The sequence below is a fragment of the Xiphias gladius genome, chromosome 12 (genome assembly GCF_016859285.1).
Source record: "Xiphias gladius isolate SHS-SW01 ecotype Sanya breed wild chromosome 12, ASM1685928v1, whole genome shotgun sequence".
Taxonomy (NCBI): Eukaryota; Metazoa; Chordata; class Actinopteri; order Istiophoriformes; family Xiphiidae; genus Xiphias; species Xiphias gladius.
The window spans coordinates 11,115,516-11,139,868 of NC_053411.1; the positions used below are offsets into that span (position 1 = coordinate 11,115,516).

General features: G+C 45.0%; 1 protein-coding gene across 1 annotated transcript in view; it reads left to right on the plus strand.

Moving 5' to 3' along the window:
* The first annotated feature begins 1,335 nt into the window (after positions 1–1,335).
* The window catches only part of si:ch73-335l21.1 (insulin receptor substrate 1-B), a 45,070-nt gene continuing 22,052 nt past the window's right edge, over positions 1,336–24,353 (plus strand). The window contains 4 exon segments of the mRNA XM_040140985.1: positions 1,336–2,197; positions 12,437–12,738; positions 13,191–13,292; positions 13,294–16,384. Of these exon segments, the coding sequence (XP_039996919.1) occupies positions 1,849–2,197; positions 12,437–12,738; positions 13,191–13,292; positions 13,294–16,384 (3,844 nt within the window). The 5' untranslated portion in view covers positions 1,336–1,848.

Sequence of the window (24,353 nt, forward strand, 5' to 3'; positions counted from 1 at the left end):
CGTTTTGTCGAGCGAACCTCAGATGAACTCTCAAGACGCAAAAAAAAAAAAAAATGCAGTGAACATGAAAATTCCCTTCATAGCGGCAAAAGAAACAGAACAAAGGAAACTGTAAAAGGAAAAAAACAATAATTTAACAATGGAAAAATGAAATGAGGGAAATAAAACTGAAAACTACCATTTATTATTGGACGCTACTGTTTGGTATTCGACGTACCGAATAACCATCATCGACACATGGTCCCGTTTTCACTTTGGTGGAACACAATGTTGGCTTGAAAAACCCACCGTAACCGGTGACTACGTTACAGACAAAGTTGACCGTGTGTTATTACTGAGGTTAAAAGCAGACCGATGCACGTGAGAAACACACGTTAGGTCTCGAGGCCAACCAGGGACGGTCGTGCACTGTTATTTGATTCGGGAGATACGTGCGTTTCACCATGCTGCCTCAAAATCGACAGGGTGGTACTCCAGCACTCTGGGGGAACATTGAAAACTTCCATGCACTGTACCAGTAACTTGGAGGCACACAATGCACAGAGGGGCCTGACATAAATGCTTTTGCCTCTGAGGGCCCCCCCAAAAAACAAGTCATTCCAGACATAACTTAGAGGAAGCGGCGACAGTTCTGGGTTTTTTTTGTTTTTTTTGGGGGGGGGGATTTCCAAAAACCTGTCATGGGGATTTTCATACAGTTTTAATGTACAAAACGCGAGTCTTCATTAAATCAAAAGATCACTTATAAACATGTAAGCAAGAGAGGATTTAGTCTTTTTCTGCTGGTTTGAATAAAAAGACAACTACACTAACTGGCACATGTAACATTGACGTAATACAATATACAGTTGCAGTTGAGTTTCAGTAACCCGGGACAATCATTGTATATATTTGGAGTTCGGGTCCTAGTTTTGAGTTTCAGCTCAGTTTTTTAGTTAACTTTTTGGTGATCTATGTTTTCATCATCCTATTATCTTGGTTTTTTTTTTTCTTTTCTTTTGTATTTACTTGGCTGCTGCTGTATTAATAAAATTCCCTGGCACCACTGGGAAGCACTGGAATGCACAAAAAAATGTTGACTCGCAGCGTGGGAGCTCTGCCGTCGGAGCTCGGGCGGGGTCAGCGAACGCACCGCGTTTCGGAGTACTAGTACAGCGGTGAGTGACAGTCCTACTCCACGGTAGCTGCTCCTCTGCTCTCCACAACCACGGCAGCAAGACCCGAGCCGAGCCGAGCAGAGCAGAGCAGAGCAGAGCAGAGCCGGACAGGGCAGGACAGGGCAGGGCAGGGCAGGGCAGGGCAGGGCAGGGGTGGGGGGACAGACAGACTGAGAGACGCACAGTGTGCAGCGGGATGGGCTCTGTCCTCCGCGATGTGCTGTAAATGGGATTAAACCGCTCAGGCAGCGCTTGGAAACACTGGCGGCGGCGGCGGCAGCAGCAGCAGCAGCAGCAGCAGCAGTAGTAGTAGTAGTAGTAGTAGTGGAGAGTAGGGGGAGCTCCGCGCCGAGCTTCGCCGCATGTGCTCGTCCGTGTGCGGCTGGAAAACTTGCGTTGGTCCGTCCGTAGGAGAGGGAAGAAAGCGGCGGAAAGAACGGGGGGAAACTAACGATAGCTGCAGCCCCAAATAAAACCCTGGTTCAGGTTTGACCTCCGGGACTCGCAGTAGCAGCAACCCAAGCCGACCTCTGCCTCCCCTCTCACATGCCTGCGTTGATGTGGGAGAGAGGGAGGGGAGCGGAGCCGGGGGATGTTTGAATTGCCTCGCTAAACTTGCAGAAAATTACTCCAAGAGAAATAAAAGCAGCTGCGTTCGTTTGCCTGGGAGTTCAAGGAGACAGCGGGTGTCATGGACAGCCAAGCGGGCGAGCACCAAAGCTGCGAGGACGTGCGGAAGAGCGGCTACCTCCGCAAGCAGAAGTCCATGCACCGGCGGTACTTCGTGCTCCGCGCCGCCTCGGAGCGCGGCCCGGCCCGCCTGGAGTACTACGAGAGCGAGAAGAAATTCCGCAGCAAGGCCCCCGTCCCGAAGAAAGCGGTGGCGCTGGAGACCTGCTTCAACATCAACAAGCGGGCCGACTCCAAGAACAAGCACATGATCGTGCTCTACACCCGGGCCGAGAGCTTCGCCATCGCCGCGGAGAACGAGGCGGACCAGGACGAGTGGTACCAGGCCATGGTGGACCTGCAGTGCAAAAGTAAGCCGAAGTCAAACACAAACACACACGCACACACGCACACACGCACGCTCTCATGCATGCATGCACACACTCAATAGTATATGTGGCTCTGCATGAGAGGGAGAAACGTGGCAATGTCTGCAGAGCAGAGCAGCAGAAACGCACGGGACGCATTTCATTCCAGTGTTTTGCATAATCTGCAGTGATAATTTAAAAACCCTTCCACTTTGCCAGGACAAATTTACATACTGTGTGTCTGCGCCGTGAATGCACTCCCACTGCCTTTTAAATGATTGGGATTTTCGGCTGGGTGGCGTCCATTTGTACACTTTTAAAACAGGTAGGAATTGTTGACCATTGGCCTCTGACAGGACTGTGTGTAAACACGCGCCTCTAAGCCGCACAGTGGATCTTATCCTCCCCACCAGTCCTTATCATACTAGTGTCAGGCTAGATATTTCTTCCCAGTCGCCCCCCCCCCCAGACTAGTCGGGTTCTTCTCCGTGGGCCTCAGCTGTGTGCCTATCTTTCCCAAGTCAACTGCTCAAACACACCCTGCCCGCTTGTTTACTTTGCCTGCGCTGCTTTTCTGCTGACACTGCAATATTACATCAGGCATTGATCCCAGAAGAGGAGAAAAATGTCCCAAAACTAGTCAGAGAGAAGCCCATTTGTACCTGACCCGCTCAGTCATGAGCCACTCATTAAACTTTAGTAGTAGTTTCGTAGTTTTTTCCTGATTGACTAGTAATGAGTAAGCATCTTAATATGTCCCATCAAGCTTCTCCTGCAGAGGATTCATCTAATGATGCCTTACTGTGCAAATGTCCACAACTACCCTCCCAAAAAAATCACCCATGTAGATTTTTTTTCCTCAAATGGTGTCTTATCAGCCGCTGTGTAAACACAGCTGTCGGAGCAATAGTGGTGAGCACAGCAACTTCAGATCACCTGTTCAGCGGTTCTGCCCCTCGCTGGGAAGAGACCGGACAGGCCACAAGGGACACGTGACGCAATCTTGGCAAACGAAGATTCGAGTTCAAGGTGCTTCTTACACATGACCTGCCGCTCTGTTACGTAAAGCAGCTGACGAGTGATGGGGAAATAAAACACCAGAGGAGAGAGAACGAGGCCAGCCCCAACCGATCCCGATATATTTAATATTCCAGCTTTTCATTTGGAACCATAGAGAGCAAGTTGTTTCAAGTGGAGGACAAATTAGGGTGATGTATAAGCTCTAAAAAGTTGCAGGCTCTGCCAGTAGGTGCATTAGTGGAATCTAGTGTAACCCTGCAGATTTGGAATTGGTGTCAACGTTGTGCCCCCCCCCTGCTTTAGCACAACTGTGGCTGTGTGTTTGTGTGTGCACAGGCCCACTCTTCCCAGGTATTTGACAGGTTTCTGCGAGACAGGAAAGTGAATAGACAGATGTTGGAGCGGAGATGCAAGCGTTGGGAGTTGTGAGAAACCGACTTTGCAACCTTTTTCTGTGCAGATTTTTTGCTTATTTTCCAAACATGAAAACGTCTCCAAAGTGCAGATAGTCCAATCTACAGTTGCTAAGTGCTTGTGCGCAAAGGTCAGATGTACAGAAATCCTGGTTTTATAGGCAGCAGCTCAGCAGGCGAAGGAACCGGGCCTTCCAAGGGAACCAGACAACCAGCCGTGTCCGCCATCATCACCCTGTCGCTGCCATGAGTTGTCTTACAAAAATTACAGGTCCGGTTTGAAGCGCTGCTCTGCACTTTTCAGCTTCTCGTCTCCGCTCCTTTGTTGCTTCAAGTGTTGGGTTTCTCGTGTAAATCACCCTCGCTGACAATGACAAAGGGCTGCGGCTGGCTGCTTTGTAGACTCACACGCTGGCAGGCATTTTCTTTTGGTATGCGCTGCAGCTCATACACAGTTTCTGTTCATACAAAAAAAAAAAAAAAGAAGCCACACAAACACACACATGATCCGGGCTTGTATGGGGAGAGTTTTGTAAGAGAGGGGGAGTTATAGGGTCATGGCCAATTGCCGCCTAAACCTTCATGTGTCAAAATAGTGTAAACACACGTTGAACACTGATGGGCTTCCTGCCTGTAATAATCCTCCTCTGGTATGTGCGGCTCATACACAGTTTCAAGTCTTCAGATTCTATATGTTGATTGACGTATGTGTCCTCCACTTGTCCCTGCACACTGAGAACAGGGCAACGCTAAAGGGGGCACAGAGCCAAGAGATGCTGCACTGGCTGTCTCACATAGTTTCCAGAGGACCTCTCCTTCAAGCTGATACCTGTGTAGCTGCTCACATCGCCTCTTTTAAGCTCTGTCAGTTGCTACAGGGGGTGAAGTTCTCAGCAGCACGCCTCGGCTGGAGGTGGAATCAAAAGTTTTGGGGTTGAAGTAGGGAATAATTTGAGTCTGCACGGCAAGAGGTTCCTCAGCTTGCAGGGGAGGGAGCATGCATACAGTGAAAGCACAATAAATACTGCGGATATCCGTGCTGCCATGTAGCGTAGCTCCCTCCATACTGTGCTACATGCCTGGGAAGCTCACCTAAAGCAGCCCAGTAACGGTCCAATATCACACACAGCCTCCCCCTCGAGCAGGCGGTAATTACACAAACACGAGCCAGCTGCCGTGCAGGGCGATATTAGGATCCCAGTTATTTATTCAGCTGAGTCCAGTAAGACCCTTTCGGGCAGCGAGTACAGTATCAGGCTTGAGGGCAGCTATTTGCTCAACTATTAGGAGTCAGTGGAGTGTGTAAAGGCTTAACCTCGGCGAAACGGGCGGAGGCGCGGCCCACAATCGTCGTTTACCAGGAAAACTGTCCCGCAGCTCAGGCACCACCTCATGAATTGTAGCTGACCTCGATAAAACAATATGGCAGAGTCAGACTTTGGACATAGCGGCACTATAAACAAGAGAGAAACACTATCTACAAACACACCCACACATAAGCGCACGAACATGCAGATAGGCCAGATGTATCGTAGCAAAATAAAAACACAATCACGAACCAGATCAAGTTTGACTGGGTTGTGTTTGATTTAGAGCTGAAACAGTTGATTAATTCATTCAGAGAAGATTTATCTACAACTATATTGAAAATCTAGTAATTGTTTAAGTTACTAATGAAGGAAAAAATGTCTGGTTCTTAAATGTGAGGATTTACTGCCTATTTATATTATTACTATTTATTATTATTTATTATTAATATTATTATTTAAACTGAAGCTACAACCATCAAATGTTTGATGTTTTTGCTTGAAAATTGCCTGAAGCAATAAATGCTGCTTTTTTTTTTCTATCATTTATAATTACATCTGTGTATGTTTGGGTTTTGGAGAGTTAGACATTTGAAGACGTCCCTTTGGGCTCTGGGAAATTATAATGGCAGTTTCCTAAGTATTTTTCTGAACAAAATACATGAACAAGTGTTGTAGGAAATAAATATTAAAACGATAATTAAAATAATCTTTAGTTGCAGCCCTAAGGTTATATTGTGATCTTATGAGGGCTGTAGACTTCGCTGCAGTACAAAAAAGCTCAATGGAATTCAGTTTTCCGTGTTCAAAGCTCAAAAAAAATTACGTTTGAAACACTTAGAAGCAACAACTGTTTCCAAATATAATAATATGGTTATTCATGCTAATCCTCAGACCTCAATGTGAACAGTTTTTCCTTCATCGTAAATCTGTTTTTAGTTGGGTCCGTGGATTATCGTGATGTAATATTTTGACACTTGAAGTACCACGAAACAAATGCATTTGGGGGCAATATGTCAGATGGAGCTGCAGCTAATATTTCCAGATCTCAGCAAATATCACCAAAAGTTTGGAGAGAAATTGTGTTTTTGAGTGAACTGTGCTTTATGGTGTGTGTCAGAGTGTGAACTAGAAAGACTGTGTTAGGCTGCCTGTTGTTTGGCTGCTCTGGCGAATGAGATCTGGATTTCACCAGTGGCTCGCTCAGCTGGCCGATTAAATGTGAAGCCGTGCTTAAGCACTGCTCATCTCCCTAATTAAGCAGTAATTAGTGTCTCGAGGGTCAGCCGCTGGTGGCACAGTGGAGGCTGTGTGCTAATCGAGTCAAAGAGGAGAGGTTAAGGGGCTGGATGGACAAAGTCTTAAGACCTACAGTTTAAAAAGTGTATCAGTTATCATTTTTGAGCCCCCCCGTGTCCATCTTTTCTAGTGTGCGAGTACAGCTCCAGTCCAAACTGAAAAGTGTTGAGCTGCCACAGGGTATTTCCTCTGCATAAATAGTTTGCGCACGTTAACACCCTGTTATTTCATTTAACACGGCCAGCTCTGGCTTGCTGTGATGCAGCAGCCCCTTGCGTCACAGCTACAGTAAACACGGTGGGCACCAGTCGGAGATGGCCTCGAGCTCTGCCCTTCATGTCTGCTGCTGTGCATCACGGCCCGGCTCACCACTGGAGCAGCCTGTCAAGTAAGTGCTGGGGTTTGATCGACAGCAGAGGAAGGCCAGGGGCAACACGATCCATTTAGTCAATGAGCACCCATATGCTGAGCGCGATAGAGCCGTGGGGCTTTAAACTCATAGTAACCCTTTATAGTGGGCTGTATTGATTACTGTTGGTTGATACTAGCACATTAGCTTTGTCATAGTGGAGGTCAGGAAGTTCATGAGTTGGGATTTGTCGGCCTTACAGTGAATGCATTAGAAACGTGGAGAGAGATTAGCGAAAAACCTTCCACATTAACTGGTGTGCTGTTCCTCTGGGAGATACAATACAGGATGCTGCATTGATTGGATGTGCTCTCACACCAGGGTCTAGACTTTTTCTGTCTTTGCAGTAAACGTACAAATTCAGATAACTTCCTTTTCTTGTTTTTTGCATTCTGCTGTTCAATTTTATTTCATAGTGTCTTTCAAAGAGCAACAAACATTCAAAACATTCTCATAAAGGATGTAAAGAGAACCCTTATACATTGCTTTTGGGAATGAAATGAAATCCAGTAGTTCTGGAGTGAAATTAGGTGAGAGTGGGATAAAATATTTGGTTTTTCTCTTCTTTGGTTCGGAGACATGTATACTGGATATTGGAGAATTGGAGAGTTTCCTATTTACTTTGGACCATGTTCCTTTGGACATTCACTTCTCTTAAAAATGCTTCTATACAGAACTTTACATTAAGTGTATTTTGCAAGTGCGGTGAACTGAAACTGTAGAAAATTAAATTAACAATTAACAGCTTTAACAGTTTAATCGGTAAATATATAGGGCTGTTTACTGGTATATGGGCACATGCTTTTAAGTATGTTTATACGTAGATGGATGGGTAAAGTTTCTATAAAGAGCAAATGCATCATATAGTGTATAAAATGTAGAATTTCCAAACATATTGTATACATTTAAGCCTTAAGCTTGAACTTAATGTAATTTGCTGCACTTTTTCATGTAAATTTTGTTTAGCTACTTGGATGTTGTTGATACCTGTTAATCTATTCTTGGAGAGACAACTTGGCCTGCAGGCCAGAACGAATTCCTGAATTTTTAAATTCCAAAATTTGATTTATCCACTTTGGAAAATTTGCACAAGAAGTTGTTTTCCAAAGACATACACTATTTTGTTAAGAAAAACTCAGTATTTTTGGATGTTAAGGACCTAAAATGATGCTGGACTGTAACAGTAAGACTGGGTATTGTTCACATTTACAGTTAACTCTGGGGACTCTTTGCTCAGAGTCTCCAAAACTTTCTCATCTGACTTGATATTACAGAGACAGCATGTTTACTAACTCTGAGCCAGGCTAACCAAGTCTAAGATGGCTGCCAGTTTGTTGAGGGCGTCTGAGGTGGTTTTGTGAGATCTTCAGCTTACTTCTACAGAGCCTCTTTGCGTGTCTTGTCAAGGGACAACAAACCTTGGATGCGTCACCAGTAATTTCATGCGCGTATGTGTGTGTGTGTGTGAGTGTGTGTGTGTGTGTGTGTGTGTGTTTGTGTGTGTGCGCTCCTCTGGCTAACACAAACCACATGTGAAATTAACCTTAGGCAGATGCTGGTGTTGGGGAAGCATTGTGTCCCTGAGTGTGGGCCCAGATAGGGGGGATTTCAGATGGTAGAGATGGATGAAGAGATAGGAAGCGGAGGAATTGAAAAAGCAAAAAAAAACGGGCACACATGGCAGCCAGAGATTAGACCAGCTGTTTTTTCACTGCTGGGTGGCTCACTCTCTTTCACTCTCAGATACATGCTAGGACAAAAAGCATGCAGCTGTCTCCTATCTATCCGCGCTGGTAACCTGGTATGACAGTGGGGGTGGTATGGGGCACAGTAGCTGGGCTAGCGGGTAGAAAATGGGGTTTAGCCTTCAGAAGTTTCTTTGCAGTGTTTTGCGGTATTATGGCGCAGAACAGCATGCTAGGGCAATGAGGTCAGAAACTTGAAACAGACCCTAGTGAGAGCCAGCCGGTTCATTGCCAGAGTAGTTTTCCCTGATTTACAGGCTGCATTTGCTAACTAAGAAGGGGGATTTTAATATGATCTTGTTATAAATTTCAATCTTTTTTTTTTTTTTTTTTTTTTCAGCAAAGCTGGATAGAGAAATACTGCACAACACATAAAGGTTGTAGCTTAACTGAAACTAAAAGGTGGCAATGCGAAGACAGTGGAGATTGCTGTGTGTGTATTGTGGTGCAGCTTAAACATGAACCCTTTTGAAATTTTAAAACTCAATCTTAAACAAGCCAGGAAACCAGACAGTGCCACAGTGCTTCAATAACAAAACCCCCTAGCCCTGTTCTTGCTCAAAACCCCTATGGAAGACCTACTTCCTTAGGATTTGTGTAATAACCATAACAATAATCAGCCTGTCACTCAATGAGGGGCTGTCAATGTCGCAGCAGGCATCTGGCAGCCCCGGGGGCAAATATCGCACCCCTATACCCCTGCTAAACACACACTCCCTTATAGCACGGAGGCATTAAGAAAGCAAAAGAGACACAGCGCCGCTGCAACGCCAGCAACTCAACTCATATTTAAAATCCCAGTTTGAGAAAATTGGCTTAGATTATGGCCTCCTTATGTACAGTCTATGATCTCAAGGGAGGTAGCTCGAGCATAGCAAATAAATCGGCATGAATAGACAGCAGTGTTGCCCGTGTAGGTTGCCATTCTTCAGCCACACGCAAGACTACACGTTTCATGTGTGGTTGTGGCCAAAGTGAGGTAAACAACTACTGCGTCAATAAGCCAGTGTAAGTTGTTTTCATCTTTCTAAAAATGGAAATACTATGCTGAAACTTCGAAATATATCAAGTCAAATTGTATGAACTCTTTGACCTGATATGCACACTCTGCCAAGGTTGTATCAAGGTTGGCTGCATGTTGTTCCACACTCATCGCCCTTATACAGCCAGTAAGCTTAATGCAGATGCATCATTACCTCCAGGTGTATTTTGCTTTCATGTGCATCCGGCTTTAGTCCTTGGATTCATCTCCTGCTAAGGGCGATTTTGTGCTCATGTTTTTCAGAGGGTTCATTATGTTGTATAGGGGTGGCGTTGTGCTGCATGGAAGCTGACCGGCTGACAACCTCTTCATGCAAAGTAAAAAAGTTAAAAAAAAAAAACCCAAAACAAAAAGTACTGCTTTCTCAGCAGCCGTCTCTGCTGAGCATCACACTACCATGAAGGTTCCCCCGGAGGAAAGCCAGGGGCAATCTATAATTCATATGGCTCCGTGTAGGATCAGCCCCAACTTTATGTAACCACGAAGAAAGGTCTATGATGTTCAATAGGGGTAGATCAGTCTGCACCCCCGTAGGATTGTAGCAAAAGCCTCTTAAAGGTTTTCAGTGCTTTTGAGAGTTGTCGATAAGAGTCCGCAGCCGGAGTGGCCCTGAAATCAAGAGTGTGTGTGTGTAAGTGCTATTGAGGGCACAGCTGAAGTTTAAGGCTGCACTGTACTCAAAACAAACAACACACTTGTGCTCTCCTCAAGACATGTTGAATGGGCTCTTGGAAAGTAAAAGATACTCTTCGAGGAATATGCTGCACTGCAATCTGAGTCAATCTCAAGAAGCAATGGACTAAAAAGTTTAATTTTGTAATAAAGCATGCAATTAGATTTTTTTTAAAATCCATGCAATCCTAAAATAAACCTTCTTTTCCTTTTAAAGAGTCTTTTAAAAGGCCCTTCTTTCCATCCTTAATGGCTCTCTGATATCTCTTTGCAATCTCCTGCAGTCCTTCATTCCCTCAGTCCCTACTGAAAAATCCCCAAACCACCCCTTCCTGTTGTAAATCTAAATTGAGTAGGCGAACCTTCGAACAGGGCTTCTTGCACACAGGGAGAAAAGCAGTACATGAGACAGCCATGCATGGCCTTGAATGAGTCATCTAATGTAGGGGGAGTGCCTCCACACACACAGCCACTAAGCCGCAGCCTTCATGGCTTTCAACAAAACATCTATTCTAAGTATCTTTCAAGTTGTGAGCGATCCTCCAATTTTAGGGAAGCAAACTGGATGAGGGCACAGCGAGACACGTCAGACTTCTCCATCTTTTGCAATCACAAGTAAAAATATTTTGGGAAGAGGATCTGGGGAAATATTTGTCATAACGGAAGCTCAGTTAGCTTGGCGTCCACTGTGCATGCTGGGACTTCTTGTCTACATATGGTCGTCATTGCAGGATTTGCAGCAGGGGTATGGGAAAAGAACAAACACATACAATCATATATTTGTAATTGTGTGGTCAGTGTGAACTGTGTTTAGCCTAATTGGGCCAAAATCATTGCTTAAATTAAAGTACCATACAAGCTTTGTAAAAATTTGATCTTTCACTCAGTCACTTGACCTGTCAGTACTTCAATATGCCAGCTGTGGTAGGCTAATAAGACAGGTGCTCAAGTTCACCATTACTGTACAAAGAACATCCTGTTCTTGTGAAGGGAACAGGTGAGCATCTTCGTGGAGGTTTGCTTCTTCAGTCATGTCATGAAGTTGATTGAGGAAAGGGGCTATGTTGAAGGAACATTTTAGGGTGGTTCCTTAAAGAAGGACACGAATCCACCCTAAAACATGAGTCACAACATGGTATTCCTATAATCCTGGGCTTTTTGGTCAACAGATGTGAGCTCCCTTGTGGCTGGAAGTAAAATAACTTAGAAGTAAATCTGTGATATATTCAGAAGCAGTTTCAATAGCTGCTGACAATGAGTCGCACAGCATGATAGAATTAAGGTCATTTTCTGGGGTAATGGGCACATTTCCTTCTTCAGGTCTGTGAACAGTACAGTGACTTAAAACACCAAACGGGTTGCCAGATATTGTTAAGTGCTTAAGTCCCCTGCCTTTGTATGCCCACTACCAGCTCAAATCTCAAATCTCACCGAGAGCTTTCTCTCCTGTGTTTTACCGCCTCATTAATTCCTTACTGTCTGAATACAGAACACTTAACAGAAAGGGTGAATGGACAGCCTGTACTCCTGCTAAAAGACACTAGATTTTATTAGTTTACAAAGCCAGTTTATTGTCATTAGAGCAATTCCAGAAAACGGCTCTTGAGCAGCTTATTGAGGGCTTTCTCTTAGGTTTCTGGCCATCTATTGGTATTGTTTGCTTTGGAGAAGATTCACTTGTTAAGCATTTTCCAAGTGGGTTCATTTATGTTTTTCCACAACAGTTGCTTTACTTTCATAGTCATCAGTCTTGTGCAGGGCTTCAGTTGTCAACCATTTCATTTTTTCCACACTGGTAATTGTGCTTGTGTGTGTGTGTGTGTGTGTGTGTGTGTGTGTGTGTGTGTGTGTGTGTGTGTGTGTGTGTGTGTGTGTGTGTGTGTGTGTGTGTGTGTGTGTGTGTGTGTGTGTGTGTGTGTGTGTGTGTGTGTGAGAGGATGTCTACGTGCACTTGACAAATGAGACCCCAGGTATGGAGCCTGCAGGTACATTGAGCTGGTCTCACAAGCTGCTGCATGCTCTGTTTGAACTCAGATCTGGTTTAAAAATCAGTAAAAAACCCAATATCAACACAGCTTACATAATAAAGGCACCTTGCCCTCCACTAACAGGTAAATAGTGGTGGTTTCACCTGGTGTTCCCTTTGTTCACAGATGCATGAAGGTCATGTCAGTGCTTTGTTGCAGCAGTTGTACTTGCCAGTGTTCTTCATAAATCCTCCTCTGTAACACTTTAATTACCTCTCTCTTTTTTTCCAGTCATAGCCTCCTGATTTTTTTTCTTTTTCACTCCAGGAACCTTTTAATAATCTTCTATCTCTATCCTGTCCCTGAAGGTAAGAACCCCACTGACAGTGGGGCTGCGGGGGACTATGGCGTGCCCAATCCTGGGCCTGCATTCAAAGAAGTTTGGCAGGTGAAGGTGTGGCCCAAAGGCCTGGGTCAGGCCAAGAACTTGGTGGGCATCTACCGCCTTTGCCTGACTGACAAAACAGTCAACTTTGTCAAGCTCAACTCTGATGCTGCTGCTGTGGTGCTGCAGCTGATGAATGTCAGGCGCTGCGGCCATTCAGAAAACTTTTTCTTCGTCGAGGTGGGACGCTCTGCCGTGACAGGCCCGGGCGAGTTCTGGATGCAGGTGAGCCTGTAATCTGCAGTCCCCTTTATGTTGACAGTTTCGCCCTCCAAGCCCATGTAAATGTAAAGAGCCTATAATCAACAGAGTGAAAGAAACTGTAAAGTTACCCAATGTTAAAGTTAGTGTTCATGTAACCCTACATTATGGTCTAATTCAGGTTTTGCAAAGGTAGTTGAATTAACCCAAGAAGGCAGTCATAAATAAAAGGGGAAAAATTGAGCTACCAGTATTTGAACTGTCCTGATTTAAAGATACATCTTAGATACAAAATTAATTGAAATCCAAATATGTTTCTCATAAGAATCAGAAATTTGACTTTCCAAAGAATATTCAGTTTAAATTCTCTTCATGGTTTGATTTATAACTGAGAATTACTCCACAAATAAATTTGGAATCTACCAGAATTATGATTTAAGTTTACTGTTTGAAAGGGTTTTTGTGTCACATCTTAGGTGGATGATTCAGTGGTGGCCCAGAACATGCATGAAACCTTACTGGAGGCCATGAAGGCACTGAGCGAAGAGTTCCGCCAACGCAGCAAATCTCAGTCGAACTCCGGCCCTGGAGGGGGCTACTGCTTCTAACCCCATCAGTGTTCCCTCACGCCGCCACCACCCAAACCCTCCTCCAAGCCAGGTGGGCTTCTCCCGCCGGCCCAGAACTGAACCTCCTGGAGGCGCTAACAGTGGAGCAGGGGGGAGCAGTGCCAATGCTTCTCCCACCCCACGGCATAGTTTCCCAAGGTCTCGCACTGCCAGTGACGGGGGGAGAGGTGAGGATGGGATAGTAGGGACCACACCACTACAAGGGCCAAGCTCCAGCCCCTCCACCAATGGCTCCTGCTCCACCACCCCAATCCTCAGGTCAAAGTCAGTCCGTTCAGCCCCCGCCACAGCTGCTAAAACTTCTCTTGGGTTGATGCGCTCCATCTCCAACCCAGCGCCCTCACCAGCCCAAAGCCTTTCATCTAGCTCTGGGCATGGCTCTGAGTTTGGAGGTGTAACATCTTCTGCTGGTGCCGGGCCAGGGTCTGGTGCCTACAGTCGTGTCCCCTCTCATCGCGCCTCTGTGTCAGGCTCGCCCAGTGACTATGGCTCCTCAGACGAGTATGGCTCTAGTCCTGGGGATCACACGCTCCTTCCATCCCCAAGCCTGCCTGGAAGCTCTGTTGGTAGCGTCAGCAGCCAGTCCCTTGGTGAGGAGGGAGCCAACTACATCCTGATGGGACAGCGTAGTGGTGGTGGCAGTGGTGGCAGCAGTAATCAGGGGAGCTTGACATCTAGCTCCCTGCCAGCACCAGGAACGCCAGCCTGTGGCTCCCAGCCCCAGACCAGGAGAGTGCTGCGTCGCTCCTCCAGCCGCGAATGTGAAGCTGAACGTAGGCTGCTGAGTAAGCGGGCTTCCTTACCACCTATGACCCTGGAGAGGCTGGCCCCACGTCAGCGTAGAGCCGAAGAAGCAGCAGATGAAGATTCAGCCGATTATGCCATCATGTCGAGGAGCACCAGCCGCGAGTCCTTTAACTCCATCTCCTCTACCACACAGAGGGAATCCGTCATGGGTGCTGGGTCAGCAGGGGGAGGAGGAGGATACTTGGATGTGGCGGGGGAGTTTAAAAGTGAAGGAAGTGGAGGAGCAGGAGGTAGTATAGATTTAGGTGTGGACAATGGGTATATGTCCATGTTGCCTGGCGTCACTCAGCCTCCAGTATCCTTGTCCCAGTCATTGGCTGTCTCTGTCCCAGACTCAGATTCTAAACCTGCTGATGATTACATGGCCATGACCCCTAACAACAGCGTGTCCCCTCCACAGCAGATCCGGCCTCCACCAACTTCTGATGGCTATATGATCATGTCCCCCAATAGCAGCTGCTCCCCTGACCAGCGTGGCGGTCTCTCTGGAGGGGCTTGGGTGGGCAGTGGCAGTGCGGACAGCAGGGCAGGCAGTGACTATATGAACATGTCTCCAATCAGCGCACGTTCTGTAAATGGCAGCCCCCCACCTCCTGAACACAGTGGACATTTGGAGACCAGCTCTCAGCAGCAAGCCCCCAAGATGGTGTATTCTTACTATTCCCTTCCCAGGTCATACAAACATAACCCTTCTGCTGGACACTTTGACGATGGTCCTGGACGAGGTAGAAGGCCCAATGGGAGTTGTAGTAGGGGAATGGGTGGAGGTAGGACTATGGGAGGGCGTCAGGAGCAACCAGCAGCAGGAAACTCAGTGGTTGGACGCCACCTGTCGCTCTCCTCTTCCTCATACTCCTCCAGCTCAGCCAGCAGCGAGAGCCTTGGGGAGAACGAGGACCGAGCTACCCAGGGAGTGAGCACCATGGCTGTTGGAGCTCAGTCCAAAGACGGGAGTAAGCTCCAGCAGAGACGGGGCTCTGGCGGGTTGTCCAAGCAGGGTAGCCATAGTAGAAACAGACCAGTGAGCCTGTTTGTTGATGTATCCAAGGCTAATACCCTTCCTAGAGTCCGTGAGAACCCCCTACCCGCCGAACCTAAGAGCCCTGGGGAGTACGTTAGCATTGAGTTTAAGGGGGAGAAGTGCAGCCAGACTGGAGTTGGATCAGGGCGTGGCAGGGGTCTCAGGCATGGTTTATCACTGCCTCATTGCTCAAGCAGCCAGAATCCTCAACACAGGCCAACTTCTTGCTTAGGTAACTTTGTCCCCCTCTCCCGTAGCCCCTCTGCCCCCATCACTCCTCCAGCTGCCTCCGAGTATGTCAACATGGACCTGGGCCCTTCTCCGTCCCCCTCACCTCTCTCCCTTACCCCACTAGTTTTCCCATCTTTCCACACCCCTCCCACGCCTCCAACTCTTGCTCATGCCCCCAAAGCCAGTGATGAGGGTACTACTCGCCCTCGTGAAGAGGGGGCTGAAGTAGCTGAGGCCCCACTTAGGAAAAGCAGAGAAAGTGCTCCATCAGTGACTGAGTCTGAGTCCCCTACATCCTGTGGAGACTACACAGAGATGGCCTTCAGCTTGAATAGCAACACCGTCCCTAGGTCATCATCCAGTGTCTCCCCCAAAGTCCCTTCGCCCACAAGGACTGATCCTTCGGTTCCAGTACTGTCACGGGGCATAGATTTCCCCTTAACCAAACCAGGACTCAACCCAGACCATGGGGCTAAAGTTATCCGGGCCGACCCCCAAGGACGCAGACGGCATTGCTCAGAAACCTTCCTTGCCTCGCCTTCCCTCCCCTCCTCTACCTCTACTTCCTCTTCATCCACTGCCTCCCTATTTCCAGAACACGCCCAAGCTGTGGCCCGCCGTCTGGGCTTTGAAAGCATGCTGTGGGGGAATGGTGCTGTGACTGATACCCCCACTCAGTGCCCCCTCCCTGGACAGCAGTCCCTCCCCACCAACAATCAGACTTCATCCACAGAGCAAGGTCTTAACTACATTGACTTGGACTTGGTCAACAAAGAGAGCCCCCATTTGGGCCTGGATGGACCCTCAGGTAGCCAGGCCCCTTCCCGCCTCTTCTCTGTATTGGGTGGAGGTTCTGGGATTGGGGGAGTGGGCACTGCAGTCGGCAGTAGCAGCAGCTCCAGCCTCAACACTTACGCCAGCATTGACTTCTACAAATCAGAGGAGCTGCGGACACATCAGAATGGAAACAAGGAGGGAACAGGTATTTTTTTAATTTGTGTCATCTTCCTGTCCATTTCTCTTCCTACTTTTGCTCAGTCACATTATTCAGATGGAAAAAATACACTTCCAACATAATCCAATGGGACACAGTCTACCTGTCCCTCTATGCTTGTAATCAAGCTTCACCTGGCGTCATATTAGAATGTAGACACTAGTCTGATCTCTATGACTGTCACCATAATCAACAATATGAGATATAGATTGACTGCACTTACAATTTGTAACTTGATTTCCTGGTCTGGGGTAAAGGCATGTACACACTTTTTATATGATGTGGTTATGTAAGGCTTTGAATACCAGACAACCTATTGGAATATCAATGAATATCGATATTCTGGAAATTGATTTTTTGATTGATTTTTTTTATTGATTGAGGCTTCTTGAATGTTGTGTAAGCATTCTCAGTGCTGCACATCCTCAATTCAGGTTTGGGTGCAGATTCAGGAGCTGTTTGTTGTATGTACATGCAAAGAAGCAGAATCTTTCTCCTCTGGTTGACCCGTTGTTTTCCATCACTCCGAAGTGCTACTCTTAGCAAAAGAAACCTTTTGGACTTGCCATTGAGATGTTCTTCTCCAAGTTCAACAAAGTTGAACGTCAACCCTGTTGAACTGTCAAATTAAGATCGTCCAATATGACATCAGCAGGAGAAACCAATGGAGGAGAAAAATGATTCTTGCATGGATCACATTTCAGATTTTATTTTTTGTTACCTTAGGAGTTTTCCAGAACCCAACTTTAAAACTATGATCATGTTATAAAGAAAAGAATGCAAGCATTCAAATGGCGTTGCCAGGGTTTGTAGATTTGGCTATAAAAATACTGTGTACTGTAAGTTTTATATATATATATATATATATATATATATAAGTTATATATAAGTTATATATAACATTGCATAATTCAAGATGAAACATTTTTTGTTTATCCCATGTTTCATTATTATGTACAAACTAGAATTTACACAGGACACTTGGTGAATTAGACTGACATTTAGTTGCACATATATATATATATATATATATATATATATATATATATATATATATATATATATATATATATATATATATATATACACACACACACACACACACACACACACACATTACATCATATATTACATCCTGTGTATCTGCAGTGCTGTAACTGCTGTGTTGTCAAACTTGTTTTTGTTAGTAAAGCAGTTCAGTAAGGGCAGATGATGAATTTTCATTGTATTTATATGTTTTCCTACTGTGTGGGGCAATTTTCTCACTGTGGGGTACCACCACAGCTAAACAATGCCCCAACTAGGTCACTGTGAGACGTTTCCTCATAGAAAAACATTCTCTTTGAGCCACTGTCTGCACTAAATTGGCCCATTAAGAAATAGACACCCACAGTTTAAGCAGATAGAGCAGTATTTAAATGGATATGTGGATTTATATGCATCAGTAAAATGCTCAGTAGTCTTACTGAACCTTCCACAGTGGTGCTCTTGTGATGAATGCATCCTGCCAAGCCTTGTTGTTTATGTAGCCCTGCTCGCTTCCACATGATTTGTACCGTAGGTTGTGTTAGACTTAAACCTCCTGGGTTTTTGTGGTAAACATTTCATAGCTCTGCTCCACGGTTGGATTTAATGAAGAATTTAAAGCATTAGCAAAAATTCATCATGGGATCCTGCGGTGAGTGCAGCGTGGCTGAGCTCAACAGTTGGTTTTTCATTGATTCCACAGATGGAAATGAACCATCAACCTGCATCTATACGTCACAGTGTTGGTTTTATTGGGAAATGGAGGCCATGTTGGTGGAAGCAGGCAATGTTGTTGGTTGTATTTTAAATAGAAGTGCTAGCAGGCTACCACAGTGAGACCATATGGTTCTCTGGCTGCTGAGTACGTCAGCGGGGCAGCGTGGGGGAGAATGTTACACATTGGCTGTGAATGTTGAGATGGGGCCAGTGCTTCACTCACACAGCTCTCAAATGCCTCTGTACAGTGTTCCCCCTCCTTTCATCCCTCTATTCCGCCTCCCCCTCTTTCCTCCTTCAATAAATGATCCTTTTGTTTGAGTGTTTTTACCGCAGTGGGCTGGCGGGCCTCAGCAGGGCCAAGCCCCAGGACTGGTGGACTCTCCTGAAACTGTTTTCCATTGCAGTCTATAATTTGTGTATGTTGCTTTCTTTATTCTTTCTAACCTCATTTGCCCCTTTATTGCCTGTCTTTGTGTCCTTGTTTTTCTACTTGACTAATTGCCCTCACACTTATTCATCCTTCACAGTCTTCATCCTTGTCCAACATCTAGGCAGATGGATATTTGAAATTCCTTCCCTCCCTTCTGTTCACTACACATACTATTGTTCAACTTTTTTTCATCAAAACCTCTCTTGTCTTTATGCCTTTGGTCCTCCTCCCTTTTCACATTGTGTTTCACTCCATCCTTTAAATGCTTGCAGAGGCACTTAAAAATAGCTTTTAGTATCGCGCTGAGACGTTATCCTTTTGCTGTAGAGCAGCCAGAAACCAGAGAGAGAGAGACAAAAACCAAAATGAAAAGTGACAATACAAAGATGATACATATCGACTAATCTACCCATTACTACAAACAAAAATACAGTTTAGAAATGATTAATTATTTTATCTGTGTGGATCCTGTATGCTTTTTTTAGGAGTTTTGATCTGATGTAAATACAGGGATTTTCTCCCCAACAGGCACCAGCTTGAGTGTGTGTATGTCTCAGGGGTAGGTACTTTTGGCGCAGGGGGCCAAAGGCTAAAGTAGCCTTCAGTAGTGGGACATGTGCCAAAAATAATCCTGCTGGACAGTGGCTATGTATTATGTAATGAGCAAAAATAACCTCTCATGATTTAGATAATGAGGAAAAGCAGGGTGAGCTATTTCACTCCAAATAACCTCTTTTGGAAACCAGACTGGCGCTCAGTAGAGAGCATACCTCCGCCAAGGCCCGTGTCCAACAACGTACACCAGACTTCTGAAAAAAAAAATCTAATTCATAGTAAATGATCCGGATCTGCCCCAAAAATGTAACCGGTTCTTACCTGGTCCAAGACCCATCGCTCCAATAAGATTGGCGCAAATCAGTTCAGCACTTTTGACAAATAAACCAACAGACAGACACCGGTGAAAACATAAACTCAGTGCCAGAGCTAATAAAATAAAATCAAAATGGAGCAGCTACAACAGATGTGATGTATGGGTGCTTTTTTGCCGTGCCACGGCACACATTTTAACTTTCTGCTTTTTTATGAGCATCAAGTTCAGCCAAGGTGTGAGAGACGGTGGCCGAAATGTGTATATTTCACTTTGCTGTGTGGATCTGCGTGTGTGTGTGTGTGTGTTGGTGTTTCCCGCATTATGGAGTGTCGAGTGTCGTGACCTTCAGCAGAACGGAGTGATCCACTGGTTTATGAAGTGGAGAGGATTTTTAGGACAAAAATTTAATTTTTAAATCAGCCACTACACCCACAATCTCCCCCAAGAAAACCATGTGAGAGAATTTTATTATCCGCGCTTCCAGCTGTCCCTTCCCAGCCAATTATTTTTATTTCTTTACCATCTGGAGGGGGGGGGGTGTATGCCAGTCTCAAAATAAACTGTAGCCCTTTTAAAATTTCTTCCCTGAGACTACTTCCCCCACTTCTTCTTATGGGGAGATCCTGCATATGTATCTATGGTATAGAATTTTGCCTAGATGCACAGTAAAATATAAAGTCGGTAATAGAAGCCTGGCATAGAGCCACACTGTGATTTAATCTGTAAATATTACAGTCATAATGCAATGAAATCTAAATTAAGTTGTGTTCTCTTGTCATTCAATTCTGAATCACATGAACACTGTCGCTGAAAATTCACAGAATAAAGGCTTTTTACATTTGTTTACTGTTGCTTAATTGGGCAAAACTCATGCATAACTGAGCAATTGGATCAGTATCGTGTGTGTGTGTGTGTGTGTGTGTGTGTGTGTGTGCGTGTTGCATTCGATTAGTTGGATTTTTTTTCCAGCTAGGGATGGGCAATGTAGATAAAATCTTCTTACATGTGTAATTTATATATAGGGATAGTAATTTGTATCGTGATATAAATTTTCTGGAACATTTATTTACGAAGTGTGTTGTCTAATCCAGTGAAATTAAGATCAATGTACTTTTATCTGATTGATTCAAAAATATTTTAAAAAAGCAACAACGTATGAATTAATAATATTCAAATAAAAACATAAAATTGTGAGTAAGAACGTCTGCTAAAATACTAAAAAAAAAATCAATCTACATTGACGTCGACCCTCCCAGCAGCGTGTAGTTTTACTGGTAACACCGCCGCGTTTCTTGGCCTAGTTGGCAGTTGGTTGGCGCATTCCCACGTCCTCAAAGTTCCAGGTTATGTGGGCCGCGAAGAGGTAAACATACTTAAAGTCAGTCAATGAAGTGACCAGGAACACACTTACACACGCACACACACACACACACACACACACACAAACAACCAAGTTCTTTCAGCGACCAAATCCTGTTCACCATATCCATTAGAAGTGCTTTGTAATTCACTCCCGTTCCCTCCCTGTCTGTCTGTCTGAGAGAGTGCTTTGCGGGGAACAAAGTTGGAAATGAAACACCTCACCTATCTGAAGAGGATTCCAGTTTATTACACCTTGGGTCTTATTTTAGCTTGGGTGATAGTTACTTTCTATTATGATAACCGACAGGACAAGAAGCACCAGAAGTCAGACGATCGGGTAAATTGCAAAGAAGCCAGCGCCTTATCTGAACCACTTTATTTGGAGGTAAAACAGAGAGCGAGCGCATTAGAAATGTCAATAATAATCTACCATTGCACAGGAAAGCTGGTATGGTAGGCCTAAATTAAGGCAGGAAGACAGGCTGTAATCTCTGATGGATGTTTACAACAGACATTTTGGGTAATAATTTTACCTTACAAAACCTGGGAGTTTGTTTAAAACTGCTTGTTTTTTTTGTGGGGCTTCTTTTTGGCAGTGTTGCAATTAACTGGGTGAAAACACGTCATCATTACTAATAGAAATGGAGGCCATTTTACTCTGCACACTACACACATTTTTCAACGTAGACTGAGGACAGGCTTGTCTTGATGGGTGTGTAGTCCAGGCCAACACTAGGTTAGACTAAGAGCACTTGTAGTGTTATGTAAAACAGAACCACGTGGATGGGACATGACCCCCAAAGAGGGTTAGGCTCGGGGCACATTGTGTGTGTGTGTGTGCGCGCGTGTGTGTGCACTCGGTTGTTTATCCCTTGTGCTTTTTTAACCTCGTTTGTGCTTTGTGCCGGAGGCAAAATCGAGCTCCAGCGCGCTCCGCGGAGTTAGTCCCTGAGCACAGTAACACACAGCTCCGCTCATATTTATGCAGAGTGTTAAAGCACACGGACGCGGAGCCAAAACAGCAGGAGTGAACATGTGGACGACAAAACCGAGGTTGATATTTGACTTCGAAAAATACTACATTTTTTTTCCAGTTTCCCAGTTAATTAGCCCGGCTATTAAGATGTTTTATCCTATTGTGATATTTTCAGCATATTTTAACTTTTATGTATTTAGTGTGACCATGGGAGACAACGCTAAAGGACCAACAGCAATTTCATAATATCAGATTTTATCTACTAATTTTCCTCGCAGACTTTCAACTCTTCTGTATTCAAGTGTTGTATAATCAACTGTATGGATGTGAAAAACAGGACGAGGTGGGAGGTACACCCCTGCGTTTTATGATTACATAATCCATGGTAAGATGGAAATTAACTCAACTTTCCTTCATTAGCCTAATTACAGCATTACACAACTGATTTGCCCCCATGGGAAGATGCAGAACAACCTGCCTAGTTACATGAGGACGGCAGAGAGGCCTGCATCCATTTCCTTTTCAGCTGGAGTGAACAAAAGCCATATTTCTGTGTTTATCTGATATTTCCCCCACACATTCAGATATGTTTCTTTGAATAATATCACAAAATGGAGGGGGGTCAGAAAGCACAGCAACCTAGGATTTTTTCTTTATTTGGAGGAGTTTGTTTTGGTTAAAGTCAAGGACGTTTAGTTCGCTGTCCAGTTTGCTTTGTTTGGGTGGTCTGTTCAGGGAGTCACTGAGCTCACACCGCACATAGCAACAACTCTCCTCTGTTTGGGTTTTCAGGGAGAGTTGAAGGTTGTGTGTCCGTCCCACCACACGTGTATATTAGAAGACTGAAAGGCTGAGGTGTTTTTTTTTTGTTTGTTTTTCTTCCCTCTTACTTCAAGCACAGAGCATGTGAGGAGGTCTTCTGCGTGCGCCACAGTAGAAGTATCCTCTTATAACTAACAGCCCCTCGCCTTTGTCCAATTAGGTGAAACAGAGGGCTAGAGGTGTAATCAGAGTTGGATACTAACACACACATATACAGCTTTGTGACGGATGATCGAGCTGTCACACACGCCACTGCTAACTACCCGGTGTGACAAGGCAGACAACAGTCACCAGTACGAGCTCAACAATACAAAATCTCTAGAAGTGCAGAGCAACTTTATTTTGCTATCAGCTTTCTTTTTTACAGACCTGTGTGAGCCAATGAATGTCTGTAGTCTAAGATTAGGCGACAATAACAGCCCGCGCAGGCTTTGCGGTGGCGTCCCAAAACGTTTTGCAGCCACATCTGGCGCCATCATGGAGATCCACTGGAGAGTTCTGCTGTGTGCTAATAATGTGCCAAATATATAACAGCCACTGAACCACAGGACTGAAACCTGGGGAACAGGTGGTGTAGAGGTAAGTTCAGGTCAGTCAGTTCAAGTCCGTTGTCCATAGCAAGAATCACTACTGGGTATAGTTAGAAATGTTGAACCTGTAGCGACACCTAAAAGTTATGCCATGGCGCACTGACATGCCCTGGAGTACACTCATACATCACTGCAGTAAAGTGAGAAGTTGAACCACAGCAGAAGATTTTCAGCTGGTGATAGGTAGCTCTATAAAAAAATGGCGTGGGTGTTCATCTGACAAGCCACCGAGCTAATACAGAAAACATGCGACCCGTCGTAGCCTCATTGGTGTGGGCTTGCTGCTTCAGATACAGGTGAAACGATGAAATGTGCTGAAGGAAGGCCGCTTTGAGTCATATATCCTTGCGTTTGAAGGCTTGTCAGAAGCCAAAACACTGCACAGAGGGAAGGATCTTACAACCCCGGAATTACGGTGCCAATCATTTTATCCTTCGTCTCAACAATTGCCAGAAATACAGAGTTCACCCTACAAAGTGACCCGCCTGGAATGTGCACTTGTCATGAATCTGTCACTTAAATATGACATTCAGTGATGGATAATACTACCTCAGGCTTCGACACAAAATCAGTCAGATGTGTCTTTGGGGGAATATCAGTTTCCTGACATAAGAAGGACCAGCTTCATGTTTACTCATACAACCAACCGTCCATTCGAAAAGAAAAATCTAAGATATCTTCTTTTTGGCTTATTGATTAGTGGGATTAAATGGTATCATTTAAAGAAAAATTAGTTGCTAACTTTTGCTTTCATAGGAAGGTGGCAGTAGGACTTGCCATTATGTGTGTGTGTGTGTGTGTGTGTGTGTCTGTTGTTTCCCTTATCCTCCATTGACTGCAGTGAAAGGGAATTGAAGAGGAAATGGGTGGATTTGGTTCCGCAGGATGAATAAGCGCTGAATCTCTAATGTGTGTGCTGGATGTTGTGGGTGTCTGTCACCATGCAGTCGCTCTGAGCACTTGTTGAACCTTCATACAACCTTCTCCTTTATCGGTATTATAATGCTGATCAGTGGAGCCATGCTCTGAAGCTTGCATTTGTCGTAACCGTCTCTTCTGTTTCGATGGAAGTTTTTCTGGCTTTGAAGATTACGTATGTGCATGCGTGATATTTACCATGACTCCTACATATTTGCTTTCATACTATTACTATGTGCCTC